At 39.3% G+C, this 21,513-nt stretch overlaps 1 protein-coding gene across 5 annotated transcripts in view; it reads right to left on the bottom strand.

The window, feature by feature from the left end:
* Positions 1–21,513, bottom strand: part of MYO16 (myosin XVI) — a 385,302-nt gene that overhangs the window by 299,471 nt on the left and 64,318 nt on the right. For 3 of the 5 annotated variants that reach the window (XM_049834470.1, XM_049834473.1, XM_049834471.1), the window contains exon 1: positions 624–810. The exons of the other annotated variants lie outside the window; for them this stretch is intronic. In XM_049834470.1, the coding sequence (XP_049690427.1) occupies positions 624–651 (28 nt within the window). In that variant the 5' untranslated portion in view covers positions 652–810. Of the gene's footprint in view, positions 1–623; positions 811–21,513 lie in introns of those variants that run through there. 5 annotated transcript variants of the gene reach the window in all.

Below are 21,513 nucleotides of genomic sequence, written 5' to 3'. Positions count from 1 at the left end.
CCCCCAAAAAAAACAAAAAAATGGTGCTAGGAATTTGCTCCGCATTGAATCAATACATTTAGTATAGATCCTAATTTCAGTCTTTAAGGAGGCAGCTTGCCTAATTCAAGGTTAAAAGTTCATTATAATTTTTTTAAGTCTGTCACACCAAATAGCTGAATATTCTGATAAGGAAGGGATACAAGCATTTGATCTACAATAGATGATGAGATGTGCTCATAATTATGAAGCTATTCTCATTTATATTACCCTTGCAAATTGTAAGAGCCATGTCCAAGGTTGTCCTTACAGGCGTCTTTAACATAATGCTAGGAATGACATGTTTCTTCTTTTTGGAAATTATTTTCTTCGGTGATTAATGTAAACAAAAGTTTTAAAAGCTGATCAGTATGAACTTCAGAATGAAGAGCTTTATCACACAGACAATGAAGTTGCCTCTGAACAGAGGAGAAAAAGAAACACTGTGCTCTGCCTGCGTATTCACATGCAAAGTAACAACTCCCCGACAACCACGTTGACATCATGCAGCATCTGCCTTTGACTTTCTGCATATGCATTGAAAAGACACACCTCAGAAAAGAAAAAGACAGTTTTAAAATCAAAATAACCATTTTGTTACTTACAGCATTTGATAAAATGGTAATGAGACATTCTTTCATCTCAGGCTGTAGTCTTGCTACAGGCTTCAGCATTCTCTTCTGCTACAACTGTCATGCCCAGAAAATGCATTATTTAGAGCCCTTCCTCAGGTATCCAGTACACCTCAGAATACATTATTTAATGGAGGTTCTGTTCCAGGATCTTGCAGAGGCTTCCAAGTCATCCTCACCCGACTGCTGGAGTTAAGATAAACCTCTGTGCGTCTTGAACCATGACTACTGCACGTGCTATTGTAGCACAATTGATTGACACCGCTCCTAATCCCACATCCCCAGGAATAGAAAGATTTAATTGGTGTGCACTTGCAGCCACATTCTTCCAGCACTGAGGTGTGCTGCTGCACTGCGGCTCTCACAGTCCTGCCAGTTAATGGCTTTTCAATAGCTTTCAAATGGTAGCAAACTAAGCTTGATGAGTGGGCTCGAATGAAATAGCAGAACAAGGGATCTTCAATTTTATTGTGCATGTGCATTCGTGTGCCAAATGTGACCAGATTCTTAGCTGGTACTAAAACAGGATTATTTTTAGTTGCCACCAGTTGCTGTGTGAATAGGAAATTGATATAGGTTGCCAAAAATAACCACCTTTTAGGATCACGGATCATTTTTCAGTATGTTGTAAGGTAAAAACTGGGATAGAGCTCACAGCCATCTTCAGACTCTCCTGGTTTATGCATGGGTTCATTTAAATTGAGCTAAGAAACATGCTTGTGTGTACATTCCTTGATATGTTCTTGTTTTGTCATTTCTTTGTACTACACTGCATCTTTCTCACAGATAGAATATTTATGTCAGAAGAAAGAAACTGCAAGCTCTGCATGGTTTATATTGTGATTATGTGCATGTTATCTAATAATATTTTAATCACTGATTGTAAGACAAAAAGCCTAAGAAAATGCACCACTAAGAACAAGTCCATACAATTATTTATCAGACCAGGGAATAACAAGTCAATGCATACTGACGCATTACCCGGTTTCAGATTAAGGGCACACAAAAGGCAGACCTGCATTGTATTTTAAACACCCAGGCTGCATCATCCTCTGAGCACAATTCCTGCATTACTTTTCCAAAAACAATCACCCAGGAATTTGGTTACTACTTCTTCAAGAAACCTACAGCAGAACTACAGTAAAATATTTTTATAAAATAAAAAAATAATTAAAGAAAACAGTGCTCAGAGAACATTTACATTTGCTTACCATGTGTCATGCTTACCACAATCATCAATTCGCTGAGAGCTCTTGTAAAGGGAAGCTGATAGCCCAGCCATATTTAAATGTTTTATTTGCCTGAAAGGTTCTTACCTACTATGGTGTATACATACCATTTTTAACAGGTACAAATTGTTAAATTGCCTACAAAAAGAAAAGGGGCTGAGGATTACTAATTCAGATTCTACTAACTATTCTGCAAAGTTGCCACAAGAGCAGAAAGATATATATTCACTGGTTTCTGGTGATCCATTAGCAAAACCCTTAGGTGAAATCTCTCAGCTCCTAATAGCCACATATTTCAAATCTGGTTTTAGGTATAATATGCACAGCAATAGTTTTGCAGGACTAATTATTTAGGTGGTTTTTTTCCTGTAAACATCATTTTTCAAAAGAAAGAGAAAAAAATATTTAGAAATAACCAGGAGAAATAAGGATAAAATATATAAAACACAATACAGTAATTACATTACCGTGGAAACTTTTTACTGTAAAGCTCAGAAGTCCAAAGTAATTAAATTTATCCAGACTTTTTTTCACACCTATATAACACAAGGCCAGTTTGGGCCATATGGCTTATAAAATAAACATACAGAGTGTTTTAAGAGGCAATGTTAGTCATATTTCATGAGCAAGTGTCAAGTAATCTGACAAAAAGCCCTTTGAGCAATACTTTTTGGCGGAGACATTCCTGACAGGTTCATCTCTGGTGGTACTGTCAGGCCGACAGACTGCTGTGTCTAATAACATCGTGCTTCCACCAACCCATGCTGGCTAAAACCAGGAGGACTATCAGTAAACACTGGTGAATGGGAGCAACGGACAAAAGATGCTTTTCTGAAGACAGAGATAAAAGGAAGAAGAAACATTTCTGATTTTGCCTTGAAAAAATATGGCAGAAAAAGTATTTGGATCTGTCTCATTTCAGACTGTAATATATGGGTTTATCTATTGAATTGCCATAGTGAAAATTTAGGATGGTGGAACTTAATAGCATTTATGTGATAGGTTAGACTGCATATTCCATCCTGCAAGGAACGGGAGAGAACCATAGTCCCTTACAGAGAGTGTCAAGGTACAGGATAAACTCTTGAACACATACTTACCTCAGACCAACTGGGAACAGAGCACTGCTACCTACACGGCTAACACATCTCCAATTTCTTCTCTCCTAACATGCGCTAGCCCATGTAAGCAGGGAAGCACGTGGGGCTCTTTGAGAAGGGAGGGTCTGCAACATTACCCTGTAGCTGGGGATTGTGCCATTTAGTCAGATCTTTGGACTATGCAAGTCTGTGGGGTGGCATGTACCCACCTGCAGCAGGGCACTGTGGCCTCTCCCCTTCTCTGGGAGTCTACGTGCCAAAAAAAGTGTGATTATGTGCTCGAGTATGAATGACAGCCCGCTGGTGAATGAAAGAAAGGCACTAACTTTTCAAGAGGTGACAACTGGCAGACAGCTACCTCAAAAGGCCTTTCATTTTAGAATGTCACATGTGCTTTTTAAAATGTTTTCATTATATAAAATATTTAGTTTTATTACATGGGTAATTATCGTCCGTGGGCTTTGCAAAAGAAGTGAAAGTTTAAATGGAAAGAAAACAGCACTGTATATTGCTGTCAGCAGAAAGTTCTGATGCATGTTGAAGGGCAGCATTAAAGAAGTACAAAAAGTAAGATGGAGGAAAGGTCCCACAGAAACACTGAAATGAAAACACTAGACAGAGTAAAGGGAATTAAGTGGAGAATGAAAAGAAATGAGAACAAGGGATAAATGCTAATGCAGAGACAGGATGGACCTTGAGAAGTGGCAGCTAACCGTAAGGCAACAGGAAGCCAGAATAGGAACACTGAAGCGGAAGAAATCTGGTCCATCTGTTGGAAAGACACATGATTTCCACTGCAACCTTTTGCTAGGCTGGAAAGTAAAGAAAAAACAAACAGAGAAGAAATTGCAACACTTGGGGTGGTGGATGTCCATATCATAAGCAAAGATTTCAGGTGTGAGAACAAAAAGAAGGATTTAGGATTCTGACATGAGTCCAAAGGAGGGAATATTTTGTTGTCACTGATTTTACAAAGCAAATTGTACAATTTTCTTATTCACAAGAAACAGTATATTAGTCATCTTAGGTATTCTCTCCTCACTGAACTCCAGCAATGAAAAAGGAATTCTGAAGAAAAAAACCAAAAGATAGGAATGACACTTGAAATCCAACCATGTAAACTATGGAAGTACATCTGGGCAAGCTCTAAGTGCATTGTAAAACTGCTTTGTCTGAACATTAGGGAACATTGGCATGTTTTCACTCACAGCTCCACTGGTTTCCAAAGACTACACCAGTGTTTAAGTCTACAAAGTGGCACAAGTGTACTTGGACCGGAGGACAAAGACTGAGCTGTTATTAAACCGGGTGATAAAACACTTGATGTGTTTGATTTTGTCCAGCTCACCAAAAATAGAGATAAAATATAATCAAGGTCAGAAAACAAGATAAATTTAGCCCTTCAGGAAAAATTCGTTGCCAGCTCTCCCTATAGAAAGAAAACAGCCACTTTCATGCTATGTACAAATCCAGCATTCAGTGAAATTACAGATCTTTTAAATAGAAACTTGGAACTGGCCAGCCATCACCAGGACAGCTATTTGTCTTAAGATAAACACACATTTATGGATCATCTCAGAGTAGACACTGCTTCCACATCTCAATTTCCAAGGCTCAAAGCTTGTCTTAGAAAAAGCACCTATGAAATGTTTCCTACAATAACCTAGCAAACAAAAATGCTTCTTCAAGTAAGTTCTTACTGCCAAGAACTGACATGCTGTATTGTATTCATGCCATGTAAATATTTTTTTACTCTTCCAGTGTCTTCTGGTGTCACAAACAACTGAACACCTAATATTTTTATCATCTTAGTATTTTATAATTCACATAGAACTGTAAGATTTGATAGAGAAATGCAGAACTATCTGAAAGCAATTTGAATAATGAGAAAAACACCATAACTACTGGTTTTAAAAACATGACAGATACTCCCCATTTATGCCATTTTCATTCAGTGCAACAAAGCTTGCTATATTCCTTCAGATGTTACAATTTCATTGCATTACTTAAGGGTTTAAGACTGCAGACAAAAAAAAAAAAACAGAATGCAGAGTAACATTAACATTGCTTATACATTTCGACAAGTGATACTGCTTATCAATCAATCCTTGGCCATGCTATCCAGCTGCCAACAAGCCACTCTTCAGACAACATCTGGCAGTTGTATGCTCATCAGGAAACTAGGGATGAGCCATAGCAGCTTGCCCTGGTTTCAGCTGGGATAGAGTTAATTTTCTTCCTAGTAGCTGGTATAGTGCTGTAGTTTGGATTTAGGATGAGAATGATATTGATAACACACTGATGTTTTCAGTGGTTGCTATACAGTGTTTATACTAAGTCCATGACTTTTCAGCTTCTCATATTGCCCTGCCAGCAGAGGCTAGGAGTGCACAAGAAGTTGGGAGGGGACACAGCCAGGACAGCTGACCCCAAGTGACCAAAGGGATATTCCAGACCATATGATGTCATGCTGAACAACAAAAGGGGTGGGGGGGGGGGAGTTGGCTGCGGGGTGGTGGCCCACTGCTCAGGGACTGGGTGGGCATCGGTCAGTGAGTAGTGAGCAACAGCACTGCGCATCATTTGTTTTGTATATTCTCTTATCATTAACATTATTTTCCCTTCCTCTTCTGTCCTATTAAACTGCCTTTGTCTCAACCCACAAGGTTTACCTTTTTTCCAATTCTCTGCCTCATCCCACCTTGGGAGAGAGCAAGTGAATGGCTCTGCGGTGTTCAGCTGTCTATGGAGTTAAACCACAACACAGATGTAGATACTTAGCAAGAAGGACTCTACACTAATTTTCTCTACACGCGTCACAGCGGAACAAAACACAGCAGCTTTACTGCATAAATTTTCAGATGAACTGGCCTGTAAGCTGGATGCGAGGTTAACTCCATAGATAGCAGCAACAAACCCAATCTAATCGCTCAGTCACTCAGACTGTGGTTGACCCCTAGAGAACCAGATGACTTTTCTCTTCCTCCAACCTTTGCACACTTTCCTGCTTTCCCATTCCACTGGAAACGCCTTGATTTTTCAGGAAGTAGGTGATTTTCCTCCCATTCTGCTACCACTGGATCAAACCCTTACAGAACAAGAAATGTGAAAAAATCCTTTTTCTTCTTCTCCATTTACTGTTATAACCGAATGTATATGGGTGGACTAATCCGTAACTATTTTTTAATGGATTGGAAACAGTGGATTAAAATCACAGGACATTATTACCCCATACTGATGAAGTTTGCAAAATTACCAGTAGAAGTTACGTGCCATTTGAGAATACTACTTGCTTTCTCTCACACCCAAAAGGACCATTTTTAGGCTGTATGTAGACCTCTAGCAGTTCCTTAACTGAACGAGATGAAGCTACCACTTGTGGTGGGAGAGCCCAGAACAGAGTAATAACAAGGCCAAATACAAGAAAGAAATCCCAATAGTCTCATATATGGTTAGTCTTATCTTGGGCACTGGCAGCGACTCAATAATTAATTTCTTCCTTACAATCCGTGTATACGTTTTTTTAAATTAGATTTCTTACTAGATTTGATGTAATCATGTTACAGAGAGGAGCTGCAGACTTTTTACATGAAAAGCCCCTTATGGGACTAAAAAGAAACTATCAAGACACGTGTTAAAATGATAAGCAGAAAAACATGACAACCATCACAACCGCCAGATACAAGAAAAAATGAAAAAACAACCATTAATTTCCAGTAGTAAATAGTAAGTAGTAGTAAATAGTTACTATATCATCAGATAGATTTATTTTTTTTTTAAGTTTATAATATTCAGGTAAGAAACCGAGAAAGGTAAGAATTCAGTTCAACATAAAAAGTGTATTGTTATCCTCCTGATAATTAGCAAATGCTATGACTCACTGCATTGTATCCCTATTTTTTTCTCTTCTAATTGGTTTGATAGTTTTAAAACCAGGAGACAAATAATGACTGCACCAGAGGATGGAAATAAAGCCAAGAATAGAATAGAGGAATTTGTGTATCCTTTATCAGGGCAAATGTTACTACAACAGTGTAAATCTTGAAGTGTAAGTAGAGAAAACTTGGAAGGATTGCAGAAGAAGTTAAGATAGAAAGTGTTCCTAATTTAGGAAATAGTAATGTGGACAGCTGAAAAAGCTGAAGAAGGAAATGACAGAATCAGACTCCTCTGGGACTGGAGGACAGCACAGCGGATGATGTAGCAATTGGTAATCTCAGGGATAAGCCTAATACTAGATATTCCAAAGAAAAAAAGAAGAAGTAATTTATGTTGAAGATTTGTAAGGGGTGATGAAGTGACAGTATTTTAAATTAGCCAATCATGACATCCCAAAAAAACCAACCAAAAAACAAGACACTTGCACTATATGCAAGTACTATAGACTAAGAATAGAATAAATCTTAGATCTAAGTTTTAACTGAAATTACAAGATACTGAGGGGAGTTCTGCAGATGCAAGATAAATACTGGACAGCTTTTATTGTACAGACAAATATGATACACATAATAGTGTCAGTATAAACACTGTAATCAAAATAGCATATTATTAAATTATATAAAAGACAATCCAAAAAGCAAAGACTGAAATTAGGCAAAAAGGGCTACCCAAGACCTATTTTATTTTCTGATCTGTCTACCGTCCTTTTTATCTCATGCTAAATACAATATTGCTTCTTTTTCAGAGTGTTTCTGCACTCCAGTCTTCATGTAACTCAGCATAACTTGTTAATGTATACTTGGCTCCCAATTTTTTCTTATGAATGAAGCACAGAGCAGAAATGGAACTTAGGGAGGGAAGGGGTGCAAGGTGTGGAAAAATAAACATCACTTTTAATAAATTGACAGTGCTGCCAGATGTGCACAGTGTAGCTACATGCAGCTGGGACAATCACTCTGATTCTGTGCCTTCTCCAGTCTCTGATGGCCATATTTATTTATTTATTTCCTCTTTTTTCTTTGTCTGCATCAATGCTTAAGGAATTCATCATTCTGATCACAGATACCAGGTGAGAGTCTGAATTGATGAGAACGATAATCAAGTCAAAAGGTATGATGATAAGAACTTTTGACATGATATAAGATACCATGATATAGCTTGAAGATGACATGGACAAATAGATAAACTCAGTGAACAAGAGAGAGATGCCCGATTCACTGCACTCAGCATGAACAGAACAGAATTACATCTCATTCTCAAATTAGCGGAGAATAAATGAGGAACTAACAAGAATTAGGCAGCTGTTAGGGGAAGGAGAGGGGGAATGAGAGGTATATAAAGAAGCTAGGAAATAGAGGCATGCACAACTATCAAAGGCACTGAGAAAGCAGTAGAAAAATGTAATTTTAATAAAATTATCTGAGGTCAAATTAAGGGCAGCCAGTGAGGCCATAAACAAAGGCAATCAAAAAGATGGTGGAACTTCTCCCATGTGGGCAGTGGACAGGTCACAGCTGATATGTCAGTGAGTAAGAACAGAAAAAAGGAGGATTCCCCAAACGCAGACTGAGAACGGTGTGGAGAGCGCCGAGAATTAATCAATAAATACAAGATACCTTGATAATCAGTTCCTCCAAACAGAAATAAATGAAATATTCAGGTCAGATTTCTGTGTCTTGTACAAACATGAAAAATAAAGACAAAATTCCTCAACTCAGTGAGCAGCTGATTTACACATGAACAAGCAAAGAGTAAGGCAGCTTTGTACAGTTGCTGCACATGGCACTAAAGCAGCAATAAACAGCACACTACCTAAATTTAGAGAAAATTCAGATAGCTGGAACCCAATTTTTCTATTTTATAATAATGTACTTCATGTTATATTTCATTCCCCAGTGATTTGAAACCTATTCTTACAGAATAATGCATTTCTTTTCTTACTGGAATGGCTGGCTGTTCATAACAAACAGAAGATTAATTTCTTTGCTCTAAAATGAACACTTCTTCTCTCAATCAAACACTGTATTAGAAAATTAGTTACTATTCTAATATTATTTTCTTGGAAATACAGTAGTAATTACCTCTTATTTCAAATAGCAAGGGACACCTGAGAAGGTAACAAAAAAGAAACACACAAACATAATGGGGTAAACCATGTCTATAAAAAAGAATTATCCAGAGGGGTAAATCACATCATTCCAACCAATTTACACGACTTTTTTTGCTTTCATTTACAGCAGGGTTTTCCTTGAGAAAGAAAAGAAATATTCAGCACCTTGCCATCCTGGCACAGGGCAAACTGCATGAGAAGTTATTTCCTTCACCCTTCAGCCAAAATACATTATGTTGGAATCTCCAAGGATTGCCACTCAATGCTGTAAATTCTTAGAAGAAGAGAAAGTTGGTGCTGACTACAAACTATTCTTTCAGAATTCTTAGATTATAACCTCAAAATCAGTAGGGGTTCTGTCATTGCCTTCAAAGGGAGAAAAGCTAAACCCTTTAAAGTGAATGACCTAAGATTATTGGAAAATGACATAACTGAGCTATCTTGGAAAAAAAAAAGAACTAACAACTAAGCATAGCACACCAAGAATAATTTGCATAACATCTTTCAAATGCTCCTGTTGAACTTGGTGCTAACTGGAGACTATGCACTTATCCATTTCTCAATATCTTTGTCATTTCAAATCCACTTTTCCTTATCATGACCAACATATTTTTGTCAAATTCAAGGACAACATAGCGGTAAGTAATTCTCATTTGACTAGAGAATTAGTGGGATTTTTTTCACCAGCTCTAGGTCTGATCTTACAGCCTTGGCTGAAGTTGAGAGTGGATAGGGCTCAGCATCTTTTACTATCAGTCCTTCTGGGTCTTCCATCTATGTAAATCAAACGTTGCATTAACATAGGTTTACTGAATTCAGTTCCTTATATTTTAAGGAGAAAAATAATCACATCTGCTAAAAAATGTTGGCATTTTCTGAACCTAATTATAGTGTCTGAAACGAACATGTATTTAGAGTGTTTGCTAAAGATAGTTTCATATTGGGATGCATTTAATCATCAGAAGCAAATTTCAAAAATGGACTTTAAACATACGAAAAAAGCTATAAAGGCTTAGCATACAGACATAACAATAATAATATGGAAAGGTCCAACGCTTTGTGATATTAAGAATTATTTTTTTTTTATGCGCCTCTAACATTTTTCTCCTTTTGATTAGGATATCATACATAATACAGCAGACAAGTTATAGCTGATTTTCTGTGGTTCAGTCTAAAATGCATAAACGCAATTAGAATACCTCAAAGTTGGCACAGGTCAAAAACTGAGTAAACAGGGTCCTTCAAAGACTAACTCAGGAGATCAGTTAACCTATAGGTATTCTCATCTCAGGGTGGTTAAGCATCCTTGTACCAGGTCTCAGTCAACACCTGGTAATGAGCTGTGTGCAAAAATCCACTTAATTGTTGGCATGAAATATGTTCATCAGTTTAAAAGATGATAGAAAAATACAATGCAGTGGGTGCAGACTTTTCACAGTGAGACTGGGGGTGACAAGGCTGGAAAGAATATTTTCCTCACTGAGTTAAGCTGCTGATAATAGACCTATGGAGTAGAGTGGACAGCTCCTGATGTGCCAAAGGGACGCGGTATGTCAGGAGGGTTGAAGACCTATATCCTGGGTAAGTGACATATTAATATACTCTGAAGAGGTATAAATGCGACTGGGACCCCTGCAGACCTCAAAAAAAAAAAAAAAAAGAAAAAGAAAAAAGAAAAAAGTAAAAAAGAGATGGGCACTAAAAGGTGGTATTCCTCACCAGGAAGGGTGCAATCTGTTGCATGCAATCTGAGACATAAGGCAGAAAAAAACAGTGCCCTTGACTACGCAGCTCAGGAAAACTTCTGCAGCAAGTCAGCCCGATAGAAGGAAGGAGGTTTTTCAGATTTCAACTTTTTATCAACAGACTAATAGCTATTTTTGCATTGCTGTTGTTTTTGTTTCCTTCTTTTGTATGAATATTTGAAAATATAATCTATTTTCTATGTTGTAAATAAGTATTTTTATTTACAGTTATCAAACTACAAGTGATTTCAAGGTAGTTAGCCAACATCAGAGCACTTTACATTAGTAAAAATGATAATTATCTTAATACAGGAGGTAAAAGGACTCTGTAGTGAGCATCTAGTTGCCAGCATAAACGAACATACTGCTACAAGCCATAGCTGTCTGATAGCTATCTCACATTATTTCTCAGATAAGCTGGCAGCCCCTGGCTCCCTGGTGATCCTCCACCTGTAAACTGAGAGCCCTGCAGCTCAGCAAGATGCTCTCTGAGATGTCACAAACAATGACAATGATTGGGAAACAGAGTGAATAGTTCAAAAATTGCTCTCCTTGAAAGAAGATACATGAAGGCAGCAAGTTGCACTAGGATTATCTCAGCCATTAAAAGCAGAGTTGCTAGCTACTCTTCTGCAACAAATAATACACAGATCACTGCCAAGGATAGAGGGTTGGAAGCTGCCACCCTCTTACAAACCTTTTCTTTCCCTTGATTCTTCCCTATATTCACAGAGGTACACAGCAGACAAAGAAATGCTTTCCTCCCCAAAAGCAGCTTTTTAAAGTCCAGGGTTTAAACAATAAACATTGGGGGGTTTTAGTTACTCTCTGATTCGAGGCAGTTTTTGTTGTACTCTTGTGGCTCTTCTTCCCAAGATCACATCCTAGAGACTTAACAGTCCCTTTTTTTCAGCAGGATGCCAAGAAATGGTGTGGGAGAAGAACATGGGTCATGACGCAAGAGAAAGGCAAATCTGCAGCTGTTTGCTCTGTGCCCCCACCAGCTGCTCCAAACATATCAAGGGTAGAGAAACCAGAGAGAAGGGTGAGCGGCTGGCTGACAGCTGTAGGGCTCTCGCAAGCACATCCATCAGTCCAGCTCCAGTTGGCCACCTCCCTGCGACTCACGGGCTGAGGCAGCTGCCCTGGGGAGAGCAGAGCCGGGGTCAGCAGCCCTCAGGTCTTGGCTCAGCCCCCCCACCAGGTCCTGCCGCAGCAAGGGCAGGCAGGGAGGTAAAGCAGAGAACTGCAGGCCCTGGGCTCACGATCCTGCTCTGTGCACTGCAGGCGGGTGATAGCTTATCAGTCCCTGACGATGGCCGTTTGATGGGAATCTTGCTGTAAGAGGTTGGAGCAATCCTCCTCCTCGTTATCAGACACCTCCAGGGCGATGGCAGGCCAGAACATAGCAGAAAGCAAGACTGAGCGACCGTGAAAAACCTTGCTGGGTAAGGAGGGGCAAAGCTGTGCCTGACTGAAATGAGATCAGAGCTGGACAGGACAGGAGTGCTACAGCTGAGGAGCTGCAGCAGCAGTGTCTATCCTGGTTGAAAACCTTTTTTTCTCTCCAGTGAAAATTTGGTGGGGAGGAGACCAGAGGTTCGATAGCAGTGAGGTGAAGATAATGCTGCTTTGACATGCACTAGGCTGAGACTAAGTCTCCACTTTGACTATTTGCATGATATTCCCCTACACATGGTAATGGACTTTTTCTTGCCCAAGCTTCATTTTCTAAAATGTCTCTTAAAAATGTTCCAGAATCCCTGACCATGATGGCCCCACTCTGATCTTTTACTGGCTTGGTGCCTTTAAGTTGTATTTTTATTTGCATCCTACTATACCTCCTAGCCAAAAGAAGGAGGCATGTCCTCCCTGGTAAGGAACATAGACCTTCTGCTTAGCTGTTTCGGTCACTCACTGTGTGGTTGTGTACCAAGAAGGGCACTTGTGGAATATTCCTGCCGATTAGTATGTTAAGTTAATAACACGCTCTTCTTCTAACAATGAGCATCTCGACAGTTATTTCCTGTATCTCTTTGGGCCTTTTTGTAAATATTCATACAAATAAATGAATCTTCTCAAGGAAACTTTTAAATAAAATCTGAGGACAGAATCTCTTGTGTAACTTGCTAAAACAGTAGGTTTGTTGTGCACAGAGAGGATTTGCTGGCAAAGACACAGAGGCTACTGTTTGAATAGGTAATGTCATGGTCCATCTACTGCTCTTGGATGACCCAATTGTACTTATCCCCTTGTAGGAACACCACAAAGACATCAGTGTTCGTTTTTATAGAGTATGAAGTATTCAAGAAGAAAATCAGTGTGAGAGCTAGACCATATTCCTTCCAGTTTCTGTTCAGATCTACATCTGAAAGGAATAATAACCCATCAAGGAAGACAATTTAACTATGCTAATACTGAAGTTTTGAAAGGCAGCACAAAGACTGTCTAACTTTTTAGGGGATTCCAGTTCTTTGCTGGTAAACTAGGTAAGGAAAGCTTAGTTATTTCAGATGATCCATGTTATTTAACTGCAGCTGAGAGATGAAGGACACATGTTTCACAAATGAGATTTACAAATCCAGGGATGGCAGTAAACTAGACAACTGACACCAAAGTTTCATGTGAAAATAGTATGAAGGTATATGTTCATGTGAAGATGTCAAAAAGAGTACTGAAGAACTACCATCCCATTATACAGAGATAATATATTATCAACAAGACATTATTTTCAAGAAGCTGAAAGCAAAAAATTAATAGGGAGCTACTTCTAGCAGACATAGTATACATAATCACAGAAATTAGTATATAAACCATTATCTGTGGAAAGGTGTACAAAGATTGTGATGCTGCTAATCTACTGAAAACTTTCCTCCTGAACCAGCCACATGACTGGAAAAAAAAAGGTATTTTATATAAATTTATTCAGAAGTTAAGTGGAATTGTAAATTACTATTTGCCTCCTTTACTATGATGGGTATTTTCCATTTCATGGATATGATCTGATCCACAGGAAAAACATACTGGGCTTGAAACACGTCATAGTGTCATCCTTCTAGCCCCTGCGCTGAAGCATACACATATATAAAGGGAGACATGGGTGTGTGAGGACAGCAAGGTCAGGCTGTGAAATCAAAGGGGCAGAGATATCACCAGGACACCAGCTGTGCTCTGTACAAATAATATTAGATAATTGGTCTTAAAGTGAAAAAGTTTTTTTAACTTTTTGGTAAAACAAACAGCAACTCCTACAATATAAGCTTGTGGCTTTTTGAATTTTCAAATAGACATTTAATTTTGAAATATAATTACTAAAAGCCTGATTCAGTGTCAACTGAAGTGCCATGAAAAAGTTTCCACTGACTAGAGGTTTCTCAAGTGCAAGGTTTCTCAAACAGTTTACTGAAGGTGGTTGCGTTCATAATGTGTTATTCAAACTTAGCAAGCACAGACAATGTCATTAGGAATATCTAAAATTAAAAGTTATGTTAAGACCAAGGTGCTGAGAACTAACACAGAATAGGAGGACTATAGGTTATGGGGAAAGACATCCCTTGGATTGTGAAACTGGGATCAAAGTAGGCAGATAAAAGGTTTCCGAGATGGAGAACCTGCTAACCTTGGTCTGAGAATATGGAAACCTTTGGGATTAGAGGACCAGTTTGGCCTCCAGCTCTGTACAGGGCACAACCTTGACACTTCATGGCATAGACTATGCGTACCCATAGCAGTCACAATCTTCCACTTGGTATGCTTGGTACAGGTGACAGCCACCTACAGCACACTCTGAAATCACCTTTCCAAACTATGTGAGTTTCTGCAAATGACACCTAAAATGTGCTTCACATCCAGGATGCAAGACAGATGATGAGGAGCTGGCTTGGTTATGGTCTAGATGTTATCTTGCAGAACCTTCTTGTGGCATTTACTACTTTCTTCCCCAAGTCCTTTGCCATCACCTTTCTTGACCAGCAACATTGGCTTAGTGAGGGAGATGATAGAAATGATCATGCTAAATGACAGAAAATATGTTGCTAAAGGTGGTGTAACCTCAAAGGGAACACCAAACTCTTAATCTTTCCAGGTAAATCAGGATATGTGCCCTGGGACCCCATGGAGATTGCAGGGCTAAGGTACCAGTGACACACTTAAGTGTGTTTTACCTTGTGGCACCTGCCCTAAATCATAGCCTCTCCTCAACTCTTCAACTCAACGCCAGACAAATTTGGTAAATGGAATAGCACCAGCAAAGTCTGGTAGAGGAAATCCACTCCTAGGACAGGAGGGAGACTATGATGCTGCTAAAATCTGAAATATAAGCACCACAGGAAGGAAGATGGGACAGGGACTAGGAGTGTGAGTCTTCTCTTCAAAGCAGGAGACTTCCCAAATCAGCAAAGAGCTGCTACACTAGGCTTAAGTATTTCTGGGCACATTGCAGGGTGCTCTGAAGTTACTTCTCTACACAAGAACAAGCTACTTCAGCATTCCCGAGGCAGCCCAAGACTGACTTAGCAGACTGAAGCTGCTGGCAGGTGGGCTCACACAGGGATGTTTTCCTGAGTCCAGGGGCACTAAGGATATGAATAAAAACAGTATGAGAGGGAACTTACAGCATTTGGTCATTTTTCCAAGGAGAGTTTCAGATGTTTTTCTTTAAGTCTGACAGGAGAAGCTGCAGCACAAGTTTTTTTATCCTACTGTGCTGCTCAGAAAATGTACCATTTAAAAAAAAAATAATATATCCAAGAGGAGCATGTTCAGTTACAGTTAAAGAAGCACTGCAGAGATTTCAGAACACACCCAAACAAACGACTGAAAAAAGATTAAATATATATATATATATATATATATTAGGGTAGAACAATAAGGTTCATCTGCCCAATTTCAAAACAGTTTATAAAAGAGTTAATGAAACTGCACATTCAAATTTTTGCTGGCCCTGTTGGCAAGAAAGTGATTCTTGATCCCAGTAATATTTGTATGTGGTTTAAAAGACAGCAAGCAATTATTTCAAGGGAATATAAGAGTCAAGACAGAAACAAGACCTGTATTTATACCCTTGGTATATCATCCCATATTCTCTAAATACAGCATCAAAAAAAAAATACTCAGCATCCTGATGCCTCATTACAAAGTATACATAAGGTAAAGATTAAGAAGCAAGTAAGAATTGATTTTAAATATAGCTGCCACAACAAATTATAATTATAATGTCTTAATTTTAATCTCTCTGGCATAGCAAAGACTAAAGAATCACATACTTGCCCACTGAAATAATAATTTTCTTTGTCAAATATTCATCACTGATGTCATCTTTCTGAAGTTTGTTTAAAACATGTTGCCAATCACATTTTTTTTCAGCACAAGTTTTAGTCAAATATCGGTTGTGTATTTTTTACCCCGTCAATCAACAAAATCTATTTCCAACATCCATTCTGGCAAACCAAATCCAGCACCACTAAGCATCATAAATGGTTTGCTTTTGGGCTAGAAGCCATCTCTATAAAGACAATTTCATAAAAGGAAGCTACCAGTCTCTAGCACCCTCCTATATCTTTGGGCAAAAACCAAAGTTGCTAGACTGCTATATCACCTTTAAAATTTCATTAACATTCCTGAAAATAAACAAATAAACAAACAAATCTATGAGTTTCCTGAAATCCATGTCTTGGAGCCTGTTTATACAAGCAGAGGTCTGACCTCTAACTTCAAGTGGAAGTAGTTTCATGTCTTAAAAAGAAAAAGGAGGGGGTAACACCATAAATACAGAGAAGAGGGAAAAAAGCAGATATGAAAGTTACATGAGGAAAACTGAGGGTTAGCTTTTGTATAAAAACTTAAGGTAGGGCCAGTATTTTGATGTCAGACAGACATAAGTCTGTACAGAGAGCATAAGACCCAGCTTTCATCTTCTGCTTCATTTCCAGATAGACCAAAGGGATTTTTTTTGGAACAGGCATTTTCCTGTGGAGAACTGTAGCTGATGGTCATGCAGCAAGCAGCCCATGCTAGGAATAGGATAAAAAGGAGTCAGGTAGGGATTTAGGCACAATGCAAATTCATTGAAAATGGAAAATTTTGTGGAAACTTCCATATTTAAGTGAACCTCTTTTTGGAAAGGTTTTCAGATCCCAAAATAGAATTTCTGGTCAAAATACAAAAAAACATGAGAACAGACAACAGCATGGTGATCAATATGTGACTTGGCTGCAAGAGGACCAGGTCCTGTCAAAAGCCTGCCAGGTTTCCTGCCAGCTTGGCTGGTGACCTGAAAGGAAACAAAGATTGCAGTGTCTCCAGGCAGTCCTGCCATCTGGACTGCCTCCACATCATGAATCCTGAGGTCTCTAGGGACTGCAGTTCCAGGAAAGCCCTGCCACAGAAGCCTCTTGCAGGTCACTGTCTCAAGAAGTTCCCTGTGCTGGAGGTCCAAGCTCCCAAGACTGCTTGACTCCTGCTAGAGATGACAGTGAGCAAGTGGCTTGGGAGAATCAGGAGGCAAGGGCTGAGCCAAGAACCATAGTTTTGGGTTTGCAGCTTCCTATACAAATTAAACAAATGATCTTATTCCTAAATAATTTTATCCCTTCTGAGGAGTGCTAGTTTCTAAAAGGTGTAGGTTTTTTAGAAGAATTTCCTGCAAAATGGAAATTCCAATGATTCTTCTAATTAAATCTAATACAAGCTAAATATTACATTAGGCATCCATATTGTATTCCTTCCAGTATCCTTGTGAAAAAGATGGGGGATCATGGCAGACAGACAAGGAAATCTTATTTGCAGGAATAATACTTCTGCTCCTCATGCAATGCAACAATAGGAAATTATGCCAAGACCAATATACAAATACAATTTAGAAAACTGTTTGCCAATCAGGTACTTATTTTTCACTAGAGTTTACTACAACCTACCATTACCACCATTCTTCCCATTTAGGGTACTAGCATTACAGTCAAACGCTCTTTTCCTGGGAGCGGTGCCTGCAGGATGGCTGCAGAATGGACAGGTTTCCACATTAGCATGGCTTGGGTTTCTCTTCTTTTTAAAATCTAGTCATTGCTTTTCCTAAAGCATCCCAAGCCCAGCTTTTTAGTTTTCATGTATATTAAGGAAATTAAAAGCTGCTGTAGTCTCTTTGTGCTCTTACAAACTCTCTCCAGCCTGCTGATTTTTCCTACTCTTCTTCACTTCCTGAACAGGATTATCACGTGTGAAAGCCTATCGCATTCTCTCCCACAATATAAAAGTCTCTTCAAACAGGAAGATGACATGCTTATTTTCTGATTTATATCACTTTCAGACTCAAGTGAAATCACACATTCAAATGAAAATCACTGCAAAATTGGAGATAGGGTTTAACTGAAACTTGGGAGTGTGCACAGGTCTGTTTTGCAAGCTTCCTGAAGCCTTTTTTTCCCACTGTATCCCATCCCATCAGGTGCTTAAGCTTACAGCCTGTTTGCACATCCATTAAAGTTTTATTTTTGCCTAGTAATGATTTCCCCACAGAGTTTCCAAAAGTATGTTTAGGTTATAAAAAGTTCCTATTGCTTTCAGTGAAAGAATATTCATAAAGGACATACACAAAGTAGCACAAGAATGAGAAAAATATACTTCAGCACTACAGAAGCTGGTTATTACTAAACATCATTAATGACACCAGTTTTAAATGGGGCCTCAAGATCTAAGCCTCAATCTATCAGGGACTGTAAGCACCGAGGAAACAGCAGTCTTTGCCCTGAGATGCTCTGAGTCTAAGTGTCCGAAGACAGACAGTGGGCTAGATATCATAATGAAGTCAAAAGAAAAAGGACAAAACATCAGTTAAACTAAACTCAACATAATATGTTTAAACCACAGCAGTCCAGCTGCTTACAACTGCTAAGTGTCCAAATCCAATCAACACTGGGCCTCTGCCTGTTTTTAAAATTTAACCTGCATTTTCCACATTCTTCAGCTAGCAGACAATGCAGCACCAAGTGTTAACTACCACACAGCCACAAGGGTTTAGTGAGTGGGATCCACTGAGCTGACATGGTCATTCCCCTTTGTTGGCTCATATTTGTTGCCAGGAGCTGCTGCCAACTTGCCAGAAGTCGGCTGTCTCATCCCTGCCACAGAGCCAGTTTCCAAACAGCTGTCACAGCAAACAGTGTTCAAAACTTTCCTGCCAGCGAGTTGACTATTCAAGTATTTTTAAAATGTGGGAGGGATGATTTAAAACTATGCATAATGTAGACACACACACACACACTTATTTTTGCACTGGAATGATCATGCTTCCCAGATGCTTGAAGAAACATTAGGTCAGCAGCTATATCAAGTCCTGTCATTTGCTTTGCTGATTTTAATTCTCATGCAGTGATAGATCTTCCTTGTCAGATGGCTCGCTAGCTATTTTCCATCTTGTATTTTGGTAAACTGCAATGCAATTCTCAATCCACACTAATTCTATACCACAGTTAATGACTAATGAGTTAATCATGATGAAATCTTTACAGAGGCTCCTCTGGGTTACCTACTTAAGCTGCTGTCAGAATTACACAGTCATTATGCTCAAATTAAAGGATCATTATGGCATATATTGAATATTTGGCTTCACAGCAGGTAAGTTCTGTTTAACACATTTAGGATGCTGAGAAACAGACTCCTTTAGTCCCCCTCTCCAAAATATTAGCAGCAGGAGAAAACCCAATGGGATTACCTTATGAAAATATTCCTAGTATGAGCAGCTTCACATTTACTTCTGGAGTGCTCTTGAGACTGCTCCGTATTTCCCAGCAGTGCCCAGTAATAATATGATCACTTAGTACCCAGTGATCATACCACTCTTGCTGTGCCACTTTTATAAATCCCTAATTCCCTGGTGCAAAAGACATTATAGCCTATATAGTAACAACCCCGAAAGAAAAGACTGCAAGTTGTTTCTTTTCACTATCATCACCACCATCCCTATCCTGGCACACCAGGTAACTGGATGCTGCAGGAAACACAAGTCTGTTCATTCTTCTGCCAAGTGTCCTCTGCAAGGTGCTGTAAACTAGAGGTCCACTGAAAATTCTCCCTGAGACATGCTAAATAATCTCCTTAAACCCAATTCCTAGGAGGCAGGTTACATATACAGATGACTGCCCTCAAGGGCACCTGGGGAACACTCTCTATGGCAGAACAGAAATAAACACGAAAATCCTCAGTTCTTGGGGACAAGTCCTCCAATTATCTCAACCATCGGGGATCATAGTACAATGTAACTGTAAGCTTCAATTCACTTTCCTATATACTTCTAACTTCACTTACTCTAGATTTGTAGAAATCCACTGTTTTTATTCCTTAACACTGTAAATGCCAAGACTTGACTTCCTGTTCAGGTGGACCAAGCAGAAAACATGATAGTGGTACAAGTCAATGGAGGGAAGAAATGGGTTCATACCTATGCCTAATCAATTCTGAATTCGATGGCAGAAATACCCAGATGCATGTAAAAGTAACTTCAGGCTTCTCAGGGCTCATATTTTTCATGACACTTATCCAAATGCTTTCTGCCTGACTACGTAGGGATGCAAGAAGATTGCTGAGGGGGCTTTAGCTCCCCGCAACACCATCAGCTGCCTTGGCACCTGCACTGGCATCCACCCCTGCCCAGAAGCTAACCTCGCACAACTCACACTTTTCCAGTCCCCACCCCGAAAGCCGGTGCCCAGCACCCGTGGCACACCTGCCTCCACCGGACAGCCTGGCACCCCCGATCCTGCATCCTGCATCTGCTCCCTTCCCTCACCCAGTGCTGCACCATCGCCCACACTGGGAAAGCAGACCCTGGGGACGGACTGCTGCTCCTAAGGGTCTGAAAGGTTATTCTGGAAATGAAGTAGAAAAAAAACCATAGTGCTTCAAACTCCAGGAATATCTTTTAGCCCTAGTAAATTTTCTTGCATCACGGACAGCAAATAGTAACAGTGAAGGGCAATGAGTGGAAAAAGTGAGGGAAAAAAATAAAAAGCAGTGCTTTGTTTTTCTCTCACTTTAGGATACTCCCCAAATTAGCAAAATTCTTTCCTGACAAGATCAAATATGAAAGGGAAGGCCATACTGAATTAAGACCTTATAACTCCAGTGTTGAAGAAGTACTTGGCAGGAAGGAAACACATCAGCTAAGCAACCAAGGTAAGCAATTTCTTCTTAAATACAATTTCAGCAGCAAGGAACTACTCCAATCAGAATGGAGCTGTTTAAGAATGGCAGGCTTCAATAGTTCCCCCTTCTCTAACAATGCTCATGCATTTAAAAACACATTGTGATGTTGAATACATAGACGATGTTGGAGCACTGGTATGAGCCTACTATGAACTTCTCAGCACTCTGAAAGAAATATTGGACTGGAAGTGACCCACTTACTACGTTCTGGGTGAGTAGGTTTAAACAGAACACAAATATTCCCATTGTGAACCACTTTCCTGGCTTGTCTTGAAAGAGTCTGGTGCCTGGATCTTATTTTAAAAAAATACGATGGGCCAAAGTCAAGAGAGAACTCAAAAGAAAAGAGAATTAAAAACAAAACAAAACAAAACAATACAAAGAAACCCAGCATGACCCACAGACTGCCCCAGTGACAGTTTCACAGCATTCTACAGTCATACTGTGGCACATTTCTAACAGTTTTCATGAACAAAAAGATACTATTTTCTATACAATCATGCCAAAAGAAGAGAAAGCAGTTTTGGCTTTGAAAACACTGCT

The sequence above is a fragment of the Accipiter gentilis genome, chromosome 31 (genome assembly GCF_929443795.1).
Source record: "Accipiter gentilis chromosome 31, bAccGen1.1, whole genome shotgun sequence".
NCBI classification, from domain to species: Eukaryota; Metazoa; Chordata; class Aves; order Accipitriformes; family Accipitridae; genus Astur; species Astur gentilis.
This window is presented reverse-complemented; position numbering and strand designations above follow the sequence as displayed.